Here is a 13,840-nt window from a genome sequence, read left to right as displayed (position 1 = left end):
ACAAAAATTAGCAGCAGCAGCTGCCAAAGTCCCTGCACACCTGTCCACATTTGCAGAACGCATCGTGAAGCGGGCACCATTTTCGCACAACTCACCGCTATCGCGGGTTCAAACTTCACTCACGTGCCGTCTCTGCACGCGAAATGTCAACAAAACATGATAAAATCGAAAAAAGAGATGTCAATACTCATGCCAGATGGCGTTAGTAGCCCGCAAGGCGCCTTTTTCTAGCTTTCGCGGGATGTTTGAAATCATTGGAACTCCATGTCTGATGGCCTATGGCGTTGTAAGCAGTGTTGTACACGTTCCTCTAAAATAGGAACAAAAGCTCGTTCCTCGTTCCTTCCCAATTTTGAAACGAGTTCCCGTTACAAGTTCCTTTATTGCGAAAGGAACGCGTTCCAGTTTCACTTCGAAAATTGGAACGTGTCGTTACATTAACGTTACATTTTATTTTTTAAGTTAAAATATGGTTTCGGATAATGTTTATGCGAAATAAAGTGAGAAATTTAAAACTCATACCGAACTACGTATATTATACGAATTGGAACATTGCTGGCAGCAGATCATCTGGAGATAAAAAGAATCTAAAGAAACGCTCCTAGACAAATTTTTTCAGGGAGCACCGGACAAACTCCAGACATATCTAACTGCGATTTTGGTGCTCTTCTATTATGGGTGCAACATATATGGCACTTTCCACTTCGATCTTACAAATGCGCAGTTAGGTTAGTGTTCTTCAGATGTGCAGATAGAAAGTTACTCCCACGTCGAACATCATTACATTTCTTGCTTAAGAAACTGTGTCGAAAGAAACAATACATAGGCGTTTAATGAAAGATTATTCAATATTGCAGTTTATTTAAAATACTTTACAGGTCCTTTGGAGGGAATTGAGTAAGGGGGTTACAAAAGTGAAGCTTTGCGGATCATACACAGAAATTTGCAAGTAACAAAACACAGCAGAACAAGTAATGGCTACGAGGTTCGAAATACAAGTTTAAGTAAGGAAGACGATCACAAGAAGAATAAAATAAAAGTCAAAAGCGTAGTCACACATCAAATTTACACGCAGGAATTACAAAGTATACCGAACACAATCAGCATAGTAGATAAAAAAACAAACCACAAATAGCCAAATATGTGGACGTGGCGCACAAATCAGTTGCTGTGGTTAGAACTACGCGTAAGAAAAAAGCACAATAAATAACGCTGAGCGTAATCACATGCGTAAAAAAACATTTACACTATAGAAAAATCAAAGCACAGGTTGAAACCGACACACTAAAGAAACTCTGAACGCTGGCTGTTCACGTTCGGGTGGCCTCTCTCAGGTATTGTCCATACGGCACGCGACGAAATAGGTGACCGGCAAAAAAATTACAGCATGTTCCCGTGGGGAACCCTGATGAGGATGCGAAGCATCATGGGGGTTCCGTGTGGTTCCATTGTGTTGCCATTATGTTGAGTGATCTGGTGTTTAGTAGCGCCAGAGGGAATTCCGCGTCCGGGTCCACACCGGTGGCAAAGGCACGAAGTATGGTTGTGTTACGGTGAGTAGGCAGTGGTTCTCGAGGCGCCGAAACTTGTCCATCATGTTCTTGGCGATGTTGTCGTCTCTGTGGTAGAATCGGTAGTCTCCGTCAGCTTTGGTGAGGTAAAGGTTGTTGACGTTGGTGCACCGGCTGAGAGAAACGTACACGCCGTCCTCTTCGCAGCTTTGCCTTCTTCTCCTTCTTCAGTGGTTCCCCTACGGGAAGATGACGACGGTGGTTGAACGTGAAGCTATCTCGTGATGGATTCTTTGGTTGGAATCCCTAGGGGCATCCTGCCACAATCATTATCAGAGGTGCTGCGGACGGGGAATGGACGCGGGACATCCCCCAGAGCAAGAGATCATTCGCATCCAAAAGCGCAAAGGCTCATGGGTACGTCGTCTGCTATCGCTACTTCCGGTTTGAGATCTCTCCTGCCCTCCCGTACGCCTGCGTGCGCCGGCGGCTGTCAGGCACGTGTGTGCGTGTTGTTTATTTGTCACAGGGTGCTTACCTGTCAGATAAACGCCTAGTAGGGCCAATCGTTCTTATTTATGGAATTCCCGACGCATGAGCGTTTTTTTCCCCGGTGGAAACAGATAAATAACAAGCACACAAGCGCGTGAAACCCGATGGCGAACGGGAGGCCAGGAGAGCTCCCGAACCAGAAGTGGCGGCTCTCCGCGGGAGAAAACAATGCACCCATGAGCCTTTGCGCTTTTCACCTATTATGCCCAACAAGGACGAAATTCCTGTCCTTTGTCAACACGACGCGTGTAATACAAAAGGACCTGGCACTCCCGTCGACCCATTCCCGCCAGTTCGGCGACAGACCACGCCGTGACGAACTGCGTGCGTACTCTGTAACTCCGAGCAGACCAGCATCCCAAGACACTGCTGCACGCCCAGCCCTATTGATAGCCGGTGACCCTTCGAATGACCTCACCGCTAGCCCAACTCCCAAGACAGCACCACCCGCACGGAAGAATTCTGTCGCCCACACGCGCACCCTGGCCTCTCCAGACAAATGGTGAAAAGTGAAAAGCATTCTCGCGACTGCGCTATTCACCCGTCGCTCGCCGCGTAAGCTCAACCGGCATGAAAGCAAGCATAGGCTGCCGCCCGCTGTGTGGTTATTCTTCCGCCTTAGACTTTTGAGGAAACACGTTCCGCTGAAGGGCGAGCTTGTAGGAATAGAAACACAGTAGCGAATTATGGATTTTTATACTCGAGCCTTGGCATCAAAAACAGCCAAATCCTAGTAATGTAATGTTTGCAGAAGGAACGCCGTTCCTGCCGTTCCTTCATAAACCTAACGAGTTACCGTTACAGTTCCACCGAGCCTTAATGGAACGGTGGCGTTCCTCCGTTCCTCCAAAAAGGTACTAGTTCCAGGAACGCCGTTCCTTGGAACGCCGTTCCGTACAACACTGGTTGTAAGGAAAGAGTTAAAGGGGGCATGAAACAATTTCGTGTCCCTGTGTCTGTTTCTGGCCCCACTCGGAGGATGCGGAAGGGACCTATAGAGATGAGTAACAGTAGTCTTCTGGGGCAAAGGATCATCGTTAACTCTTTTAACTGTTCTTTAACTCTTTCACTACTGCGGAAAAATGGCCAATTTTGAGTGCTTCCAGAAAACTTTTTTTTTCTCTTGAGCTACTGCCACATTTAGCAGTGCTATGCATGAAATTGTAGCTTATAGATTTCTCTTTCAACACTTAACAGCAGTTTTGTGAAAGGTGTAGTTATTAAGAGTGTATTGGTCAACGAAACAAAAAAATGCACAAAAAAGTATACACAAAACACAAATAGGCGATTTTACTCAGCCTAAAAATTATTTTGGAATTATAAGATGTACGTAATGTTTCTATGACTCTAAGCTGTGATTCAATATATACATCGACGCTGTACACCAAGTTTTGGATTTTTGCGGGCCCACCAACCTAGGTGTCCTTATGGCTGTGCCACTCCGCGAAGCCACTTCAGAGCTAGTCAGTCTCTCAAAAATATGCATCCAAGCATGCCTGTTTGCATTCTGACGCAAAATTCTTGTCACTGCTGCAGTAAAGAACAAGAAAAAAAATTAGTGCTCTTGAGAAGCAGTGCGCGTCGCTCCGGCCGCAGCGCTAATTTTACATGAGTGGCAGGCTATCTTAAAGTGAGATAACGCGATACAGTGCTGTGCATTTGGCAGAATATTTCTGCCACACGTTGTCGAGGCCGTGCACATAAAAGTAATACCACAGTCGTCATATATTTGGCACGTTTTGTTTCTAAATACAGCGCCAAGTCAAAATCAAAACTTCCCTGACAGCACCTGCCATAGTCTGAGGCTGTTGAATGGGAGAGTCTTCCTCAGAACTAAAATCTGAAGAATCCACATCGTTGCTGGACTCATCGCTGCTGCTGGGGTAAAAAAGATGAGCAGCAGCAGTAGTGGCCAAAGTCCCGGAAACCGCTGTCCACCTTTACAGAGTGCCCAGCAAAACAGGTCGCCATTGTAGCCCAACTCGCCACTATCGTGGGTTCAAAGTTCACTCACGATGCCGTCTACCCACGGGAAATGTAAACAAATGGCAACGAAACCGAGAAACAGGTTTCCAATGAACACACCAGATGGCGTCAGTTGTCCGAGTAATGCCGTTTTTAGCTTTTGCAGGAGGTTTGAAAATCATTGTTCAACCGTGAACGATGGCCTACAGCGTGGTCGCGAAAGAGTTAAAGGGGCCGTGACGTCAAAATACAGCTTTGCCTGACCTGACAAAATACAGTAGACTCTCGATAAACGGAACTTCAAGGGACCGAAAAATTTAGTTCCATTTAACAGGAGTTCCGTTTACTGAGAAAGATGTGCAAATGTGCAAATTTATGTGCGTACACACTCTTAATGGCGTTTCATGGAACTCTAAGCACTAGAAGGTGAATGTAGCTGATAGTTTTTCAGAAAGCAAGAAAACTACAAGAGGCTTCGGCACAGCATTCACAAAGTTGATTTGGCAACAATAAGTCGCTGTGCATTACAAAATGCGTCAATTATTTTTGTTTGAGTCCTTGCAGCTGCATCTTTACGGAGGCTAGAGGCTTCAACTTCGCCAGTGCTTAAGAGCCACCAAATTTAGAAGATGGCAACGCGGTAATGAAGCGCGAATAGCAGCACCACGATGGCATCAACTAGGCAGCAGGAGCTGAGCCCTGTAACCTCGGCGTCGTGAATCGAGACCGAACGACTGGAACAAGAACTGCAATGTTGCATTCGTTGCGCTAACACGGCTGACCACTAACGAGACGAGGTTTACGAGGCCAACGAGGCTAAAAAAAGAAAAACAGAGGAAGAAAAAACAAAAACGAAAACAGCCGGAAGCGTAAAAAGCTGATTCTCATGCCAATGGGTATCACAAGAAATTCCAATTCTGGTTCCGTTTACATGCTGACGCGGAAATTTTCGTTCCGATTACCGGGAGTTTTTTTACGTTATCTGCATACAAGACCAACCAACTTACCGGCAACTGTTCCGTTTAGCGGTAATTCTGTTTAAGCGATTTTCGTTTATCGAGATTCTACTGTGGTCTTATTCTTTGATGAGTACAAAAGTCTTTGGTAAATCAAACAGAACTAAAGACACCACTACAATTGCATAGTCATGTGTCTTGGGTGATGGCCTTAACTGGCGGCTTCCAATTCCACAAACAAGTTTCTGTGGTGACATTGTAAGGATCCGGTGAGAAAGTGGCGTGGTGAATTCCTGCTGCGTCGTATGTTTTCCGATATGCGTAGATGATTTGTGGAAGATTGCGTTAAAGTTGGTGTCATTGTTGTTGGTGTACAGGGGTCATTTTGGTGGCCAAAACTTGTATTTTGTCTTCATGGCCCCTTGACCCCTTTCATGCCTCGAACAAGTGTAACTTGTTGAAGCGTTCAGGCACAAAGCTAGTTACTATACTCGGTTACGACTGAAGAACGGCACCACCTCATGTAGTGCCTCCACCAAAGCGCCGGACCCGTGACGTCAGTGCGCGCGCGTTTTGAAAGGGGTTTGCTATGAATGCGGGATATCATCTGCCGTGTCTCACGCAGTTTGTTTGTCGTCACTGGAGTCGTTTGTAAGCATATTAAGTCCAAAAAAATCACGGGAACGACTCACGCCATGTTCAAAATATACCCAGTAACGCCCTACTTGCGCCGCGCGGAGAAACATCCGGCTACAGTGATAAGGCACAGCGGCAACTTCCCGTGCCATTCTTAAGTTGTCACCGAGTATAGTCTGGGCTGGACTTGTTTAAATTTTTTTCAGTTTTTATTTTTTGCATGCAGTTACTACTTTGGCTTATAAATGGTGGGGGTTTGTCTGCAGAAATATGATCCCCACTGCAAGCAGTGCTTGTGGCAGCTGAGGGGCTTGTATCAGACGAATTTTTCATGCGTTGTATCATTTTCTTGTTAAAGGGACACTGAAGTCAAAATCGAAGTTGGTCTAAATAGATGGATGACGCAAGAACTCGCTGGCCATTCAGTTTCCCCCAGCTCCGCACTCTCTTCTCGTGTTGCACGTTGCACTGGTCAGGTTGGCTCCTGGAAGGGAACATCTCAAGGGTGGTCTGTGCTTCTGCACCAACCTGGCTCTGCTGACCCCACCGCGGCCTCTTACTCCCGAATGGAATTAATTGTGACCACCGCATGCAATTGCGTGCCTTAGTGGCATGCTATTCCCTGATTCCCTTGTAACTGGCCTTGGGCCAAGCGAGCACTAGGGCCATATTCTCCCCTGGCTTCTTGCACTGCGAGAAGAAAGAAGGAAGGAAGCTATTTCGCAAATGTGAGGCTGCTGCCCTGTCGCTTGTTTCTCACTCTGTAATGCTGCTAACGTTGTCGAACAGCCCTTTACCCTTACAGTGTTAATGTAGGTAATCACAAGTTCGCACCCTGCTTGGAAAGTACAGCGAAAGCACGATAGTTCTAACCACAAGGGAAAGCTGTCTCGGTTTGAATTAATGAAGGTTCAAAATAACGAAAGTGAAGAATAACAACAGTGCACTGCGATTGGGAAACAGTGGGGCGCATCAGCAATTTGATGCTGGGACTTCGGTGCTTTTTACCTCATCTGTCACTTGCTAACAGCAGCTACATGACAAGATTTGCAAAGCCTTCGAGATCCATGGTCTTGGAGGTCGTGTGGAATGGGACGGAGGCAGCCGCCGCTGTCCTCTGGCCTCCACACCGGTTTGGTTTTACCCATGAAGAAAAGAAACATTTTACCATGTTTTTGCGTCTCTCGTCGTTCATTTCTGCCTTCCAAAGACGACGTAGCCTCTTGTGCTGGCAGTGGGTGCGTTTCTGTAGACCAGGCACCAAGCCACCGGTGCTGTGGCGCAGTTTGAATTATCCGTGGAGAAGCTGATCAAATCGACTGAACTGGCTTTTTTATACATACTGTTCTATGGAGCATGGGCCACACCAAATTTTAGAGTTTGAACTATCCACAAATCCAGATTATTGATGTTTGAATGAACAATCTTTACTGTACCACATTTACTCGTGCAATGAGAACAAACAAGTTTTTGGGTGCTCGTTACACAGGGTATGGTAGTTTTCCTCATCCCACAGTGCAACATCATCCCTTTCCCCATTTTTCTCCCATCAACTCCTAGGAAGGGCCAGGAAGCGGCCCAGTTTGAGCGCAACGAGGAGCTTCAGCATCACCATCGCGGCCAGGCAGCGGCGGCCCCCGCCCCTCCGCCGGCGTTTGTGCCTGGCACGGAGCGTCAGGCGGAGTACACGTTGCGCTTCCTCAAGGATGCCGTCTTCTACTTCCTGACGGACCGGTCCGACTGCCGGGGACACCTCAGCGCCATACAGTCCATCCTGGGGTTCTCCGAGGCTGAGCGCGCCGCCGTGGCCAAGGCCTGGCGACACCGGGGACGCCTTTGATTGCTTGTCTTGATTGAAGATTGACTACTACTTCGACACACGTGATTTTAAATGCTTTCTCTTGTGCCGTCGTTGTAAAGAAGGCACAGGTGATTACGGACAGAAATTGAGCTGTAGATTATAAGAGTATATAGACTACATTGTCTATAGTATAGACTACTCTACAGACTATACTATAGACTATATATACTCTATAGTATAGACTATATAGTCTATGTAGACTTTAGACTATATAGACTATAAGCTTATGGTGTTTGCCAATGTTTAGTGCGCTCATTGTGCAAACCCTGCAGATTCGTTTGTAGAGTGCTTGACACTCGCAAGGACCGTGTGTGTGATCGGAATGCTCTGTTTTGTGCGGGCTATTGGCTGATTACGGGCAGATATTGATTCATAGACTCGAAGATTAAATGGCTAATTATGGGTGGCTATTGATGTATGGACCACACAAGGGTGAGTTCGTGACGTTTGCTAACGCGTTACTGCGGCCTTTTCGCGAGCCCTGTCGAATCATTTGTAAAGTGTTTGAAGCTCCCAAAGTTGGTGTGCTTGCGTCAGGCAGGGCGGACTTTCTGTACTTGCAGGGTGCAATGGAAGCTGGAATATAGATTTGGGGAACAGGCTTTCCAACCTTGAGTTGGAGCGTGAAATGAAGCTGCTCTTCGCGGCTCTGTGAGTGTCCCACTGGAAGGCTGCTTTTGGAGATTTTTTTTGTTTGTTCCACCAAGTTACGGCCTGTTCGTAAATTTTCCGTGCCCACATTGAATGTGTGATGTTGATGGCAAATAGGCAATCTCCCTTGTTGGCTACTAGGCTACTAGGATTCTTGAATTAAAGGAGTGTGAATATCTTTTCTGGGAACCAAGCAGCCTTTTTCCATTGCACCACTGTTTATGCTTATTCCTGCGGGCAAACAAGCCACACCGCTGCGATGAAAAGCTGGGCTACAGAATAGGTTCAATGAACTTTCAAGACTTTGCCACAAAGCTGACATGCTTGTTGGGTGCATTCTGTATATGTATTTAATGCTTTTGATTCTCTTATCTGGTGATGGGGGGGCCTTTATTAGCCAGAAAGCTACCTCACAGCCCTCCCCCCGTCTTTTTCGTGTTACTTTTTTTAAAAAGCTTACTTGAAGACATTTTCGTAAGCCTGCCCTTTTCTGCAAACTCTCCCTAAGGATGAGGAAAACAACGAAAGGGTCGAGGTCTGTTCATCGCCTCCTGTGAGCTGAGCTTGTGCGATTGTGGCCACTGCGAATGGTGTGTTTCAGTGTGAGCTCTATTCTGTTGGTGGTGTATCCTTGGCCGTAGTTGTTGTTGCACATGCCTCGCTATAGACTTATTTTATTGCGCATATCAGCGAAAGTAAATTGGATGGAAGTCATGAAAGGTGGTGTACGGGGTCGGGGAAACGGTTGCTCCGAGATCGGAGCCAAGCATGTGCTCACATTGCAACACTCCAGAAGACATAAATCATCGTAAAAGGCTTATGGTGCTCACATCGGGCTTCCCTTATTTAATGGGTACTCATAAAGACCTTTGTTTCTGAACACCAAACGTGAAAAGCTTTGTTGTGTTGAGTAGATGATCGCGTAGTTGTTCTTCTTATCTTGCATTTTTTTTACTATTTTCGCAGTATCAGGGGGAGCTACTGGTGTTTGAAGTTTGAATTCTACCTGAGATAGTGTCTATACTCAGCTGAGTGAGTCAGCGAGCTTGTGTGTTTGGTAGTTTCGTTCAAAGTATTTAGTTCTTAGGTTGTTGTGCGGGTGTCCCGAAGTTTTTATGAATCACGGTACGGTGTGAGTGCGGGTTTGTGACATCTTTATGTTAGAGATTGTGCACTGAGTGCGTGTCCTGCATTTTTTAGCGACATGAAATGCTTGAGGGCACTCAGAAACAAGATTCAAGTCGGGGGTTTTAGGGTTCTTCTGTGTGCTGGGAACTTGGGTGTTTGGGTCTTCAGTGCTTGAGGCTTGTCTGCCCACATATCAGGTAGCTACCACCGTGGTGCTTTGTCTTTTAAGCCTTTTTGTGATATCTGTGTGCATGCGATACTGGTGACCCTTGGCCGGGGCATATACACTGGGCCATGCCTAGAAGCGTGATGTGATGGCTGCTGTTGCAGTGCGTCTGCTGCGATGTGATGACTACTAAACGAATATTCAGCTAAGGTAGACAAACAGCAAAACAGCAAGTGTTCGCCACCTTGGCAGGTAGGTAGGCTTCTGCTGCTAGAGAAATGCAACAATCGCCTGCGCAGGCGATTGCATGCTGTGTGCCTTCTTCCTTTTTGTCTTTTTTTTTTGTTTTCTTTAAGTTCTTCGTGGATTTCCTAATCTAGTTCCATATGAAGTGCATTCAATGCAGCGTATGCCTTGTTAATGGTAGACTGCATGAAAATTGAGATGGATATTACAAACGCATCCAGAGGACATTAGTATTTCCACACGCAGGAACGCTTTGCGTGCATTTAATGGGTCTCGGCAGGGTGTTGTACGGTAGATGAGTGGGCGGTGCACGTTTTCACAATCGTGTTTGCCTTTCAACGATGCAATTGCTGCATCTTTCTAAGTGATGCAATTGTGAAGTGTTTGCAAGACATTTTCTCCAAGTTCCTGTGCTGCAGGAGGTGAAAAATGCCTGCACGGCTGCTGAAATGTGTTTGTTTATATCTGTGTGGAACTAAGCTCTGAGTGATACTTTGTGCGAACGGTAGTGGCACAGGTTATTGCTGGTCCTCCCCCCCCACACTACCTGCCCTTTTTTTTACCTACCCATCCCTTCATCTATAGAAAGGTCTTCTTATGAGCAGCTGTTTCTTTGTTGGTTAAACAGCTTCGTGTTTAAACAAGCTTTTTTTTTTTATAGAGTAAAGTTTTATTTTAGAAGTTTGTAATATATTACATTATTTTTAGCACCCTGAATAGCTTACAATAGCCGTTTGGGAGCTGATGTTACATGAAAGCATTTGTGGAACATTGGTGAGAGCACATTTTGTAGGTACACACAACTGCCCACAACAGTTAAAGGCCGTGGTGGTTCTCAGTCAAACACACTACAGCTACGAGTTTATCAGAAGTGAAGTTCCTTTCACTCGGTGCGGTTATGTGTTGCAAGCTTTCGTGGGAACCCGTAAGAAGGCGCATATAATTTTCATGTGCCCGCACAGGCTTTCTGATTGGCTAACACTATCTTGGCAACTGAAACGGCGTCCCGTGTTTAGTCTGATTACTTAAAGGACAAGAGTGTGCTGACGTTGTTTCATTGACATTACGTACTGTTTGCTATAAACTCCAAAGCCTTTAGAATTTTGTTACGACTTTGTATGTTTTGGTGCTTAAAATGTTGCAGTACTGTTTATAAGTGATAAAGGTCAGTTGGTAGAAGTCTGCGATTTATGTAGAGGTATGTTACTGCAGGTTGAAGTTGAAGTTTATTCATCAAAAGTAAACGGTTACAAAGGAAGTTTACAGGTTACTGCTACTGAACTGCGAGAGTTACTGAGATATAAACAGCTACTTTATTGATAGTGGTGTAGTAGTAGGCATAATGGCAACTTTTTTTTTGTCGTGTTTTCCCAAGTTCTGTTTTGGCCTTCATAGTGTTTGCTGGCTGCGTGCCTAGAAGCTTCATTTTATGCTGGAATATAGTGGCACACAATTACTCGTACGTGCACACCCCATGCCTTCCATTTAGCATTGTTATTTTGTGTTGAATCAAAGTAGTCTAGACACACGCCTATACTTAGATAAGTTGTAACGCACCAGCATTTACAACTTTAAACTCATTTTACATGACATTGTAGGATAGTGATGCGGTGCAGCGCAGTGCATCGGTGGCTGATGTGTGTTGAGGGCTGCTTCACTTCTTGCTTGCTTGCTGTGCTGCTTGTATTCATCGGTGCTTGCTCGCACATTCCACAAGTCGATGTTGTAGTGATGAGTTCTGGGATGGGATGTTGTTCATTATCACAGTGTACTTGTTATTCAGAGAACTCCTCTAGTGCGACACCCGGACATATCTGGTGCTGGGTGGGTGCAACTTTTGAGCGCAGGGAAGGTGCGCGTGCTTGCGTTTGTGTTCTTTTTGTTACCTCCGTCCACCATTGTTTTATTTATTTTGTCATTTCACGAGTAACCTATCTCCAACTAACCTGTCATCATTTTGCTGTATTTCTTGAAACATGCTGTTCGTTGAGCACTGAAGGGGATTACAAGTTAGCCGCCCAGTCAGGGAAATAAGGGGCAACAATATTTTTACCCTACATCTCTTTCACATCCTAAGGTAGAAGATGGGTCTTTGAGGCCGAAAAACGGTCAAAAAATCATTTTCTGAAAAATGGCATTTTCGGCATCCACGGCCATTTTTTTATCAGTCTGCAAATTTCTTCATCGTAAGGCAGCGTATTTTATTGTAAATAGCATTTAAAGTGCACTCAACAGCTCAGTTCGCGCAGAGTTTGATGGTGAAACGGCACCTTTCTTGCAACGTGAAGCTAGCATTTCGCCCTCTTGGCGCCCACAGCAGGTACAACTGTAATATTTTTTGCTTCTGATAGCTAAATGTGTGGAGAATACAATGTTGGAAACAAATTTTTGAAATGTAGGCCTTGGAAAATTATTTTGTTCAGTGGACACCACCTGTTAGCCATTTCTGGCAGAGGGCGGGAAAATAGAATTTCAGTGTGTCGTAAAATGACCAAAAATAGCTAAATAAGAAAAGTTCTTCCATTGTTGTATTCTTTAGTCATTTGTCTGCCTAGCCACGTGGTAATCGTCATTTGGTATAGCGTGGTTATTTTGTAATTATGACCCCAAATAATGGCAAATAATCATTAATTATCTCAAAAAATTTTCAACTTGCAAAAAGTTTGATTGCAGATTTGAAATCAGCACAAAAAACTCCATAATACTGTGCAGTTTTATTGAAATTGGTTAGTAAATTAAAAAAGTGGCTCTGAGACCAGTCTGCCCCCTTAAAATGAGCACAACTTAGAAAGAATTGTGGCTGCGGTGTCTTTCAGGTGTTAGACGTACCAGACTTTATTGAATGTAATTCAACAATTTTTTGTTCAAGAACCTAGTGTAAAAGCAGCGAAGTAATGTCATTAGCTGAAGAGAAGGGTCGGGAAGAGGACTGACCACCCATAAAACAGCCCAAATACGAAGTTGAAGGCAAAGCGGGAAGGCTTCTTTTGAGAATATCTCCCACCGCGCTCGCGCATCGTCCCAGCACCAAGTTGTCCAGTGTGACCAGTTACTGTTGCCTCTTTGCCGCACATAGTCACAACCTGTATTCCTATCTAGCGCTCCGCACTTTTAGCCTGCGTTTCATGAGGTGGACGTGTGATATTTTTTCTCCAATAGTCTTTTGTTCGCGGCTGTGTAAATATAGCCCCAAGTATTCTTCCGCGCTCTCTTCGTCATCATTTTTATTATCTCGTTATTTTAGAGGGGAGGGACAACCTCTTGTAAAGGGCATAAAGGCTTGGTTGCTTTTGTGCCGCTTTCGTGTTCCCATTCTACACCACCTCGAGCTGTTATGCGAGTTTTTGGTTTCACTCTTGTTTGGGGCGCTTATTGTGAACCACATGTGAACCGCATTTTTGTGCTTCTATGCAGAGTATGCAACTACATGTGATCACAGAAAAATAAACCCTGGGCAGTACTTAAATGGCGGGAAAGATTTTTGAATGTTGTCTTCTCCTGCATTCGATCAGCTGGCGTTATTTATGTCAATGCAAGCGACTCGTTTATACTGTATTAAATTTATACCCTAGTAAATTGTACCCCTCTAATTTTAGCACTGCCATTTGTGGCAGGGTAAAATTAAATTAAAAACCTTTTACGGGAATCTCACATAAATCGCATAAATGTGGTCGTATTTATCACATTCTCAATCTAGATGTACACCATCACATTCTAGCGAGATGTGTCGAGTCATTTCTATTCTATTCTTCGTGCTGTTCTTTTCTACTCTTGTGTGCTAAGTGGTAATGTTTCAAAACCGTAACCAACTAGCCCACATCAACGCTCTGACACGATATGGCAGATGAATTTACAAAAGCTGCGCAATATTCAATAGGCAGGTTGTGTTTTCTACTGGGTATGCAAAACATTTGTGTGTCAATGTACAGAAAAGAGATGGGAAGGCATCATTTCACGGTTAATGCAATTCCAAGTACAAATAATTCCTGAACATGTGCTGCTGGCTAGGCTACATGAAACATGCAAGGAAAGCATACAGTGGTGAACACTGAAGACAAAAGTTAACGAAACTACCGTATTTTCGCACGTATGGCCCACACCAAAAATGTGAAAATTTCAGGGATGAAGTAGAAGTGCAGATTATATTTATTCATTTTACTTATTTATT

The 13,840-nt window shown here is 44.8% G+C and overlaps 1 protein-coding gene across 1 annotated transcript in view; it reads left to right on the top strand.

Moving 5' to 3' along the window:
• Qtc (GRIP domain-containing protein quick-to-court) overlaps positions 1-13,158 on the top strand; it is a 41,881-nt gene extending 28,723 nt beyond the window's left edge. The window contains exon 9 of the mRNA XM_077683839.1: positions 7,181-13,158. Coding sequence (XP_077539965.1) covers positions 7,181-7,460 — 280 coding nt within the window. The 3' untranslated portion in view covers positions 7,461-13,158. The remainder of the gene's footprint in view (positions 1-7,180) is intronic.
• The last annotated feature ends 682 nt before the right edge of the window (positions 13,159-13,840 follow it).

Source organism: Haemaphysalis longicornis, unplaced genomic scaffold (genome assembly GCF_048455015.1).
Source record: "Haemaphysalis longicornis isolate Haplotype H1 unplaced genomic scaffold, Haemaphysalis longicornis Haplotype H1 scaffold_9, whole genome shotgun sequence".
NCBI classification, from domain to species: domain Eukaryota; kingdom Metazoa; phylum Arthropoda; class Arachnida; order Ixodida; family Ixodidae; genus Haemaphysalis; species Haemaphysalis longicornis.
This window is presented reverse-complemented; position numbering and strand designations above follow the sequence as displayed.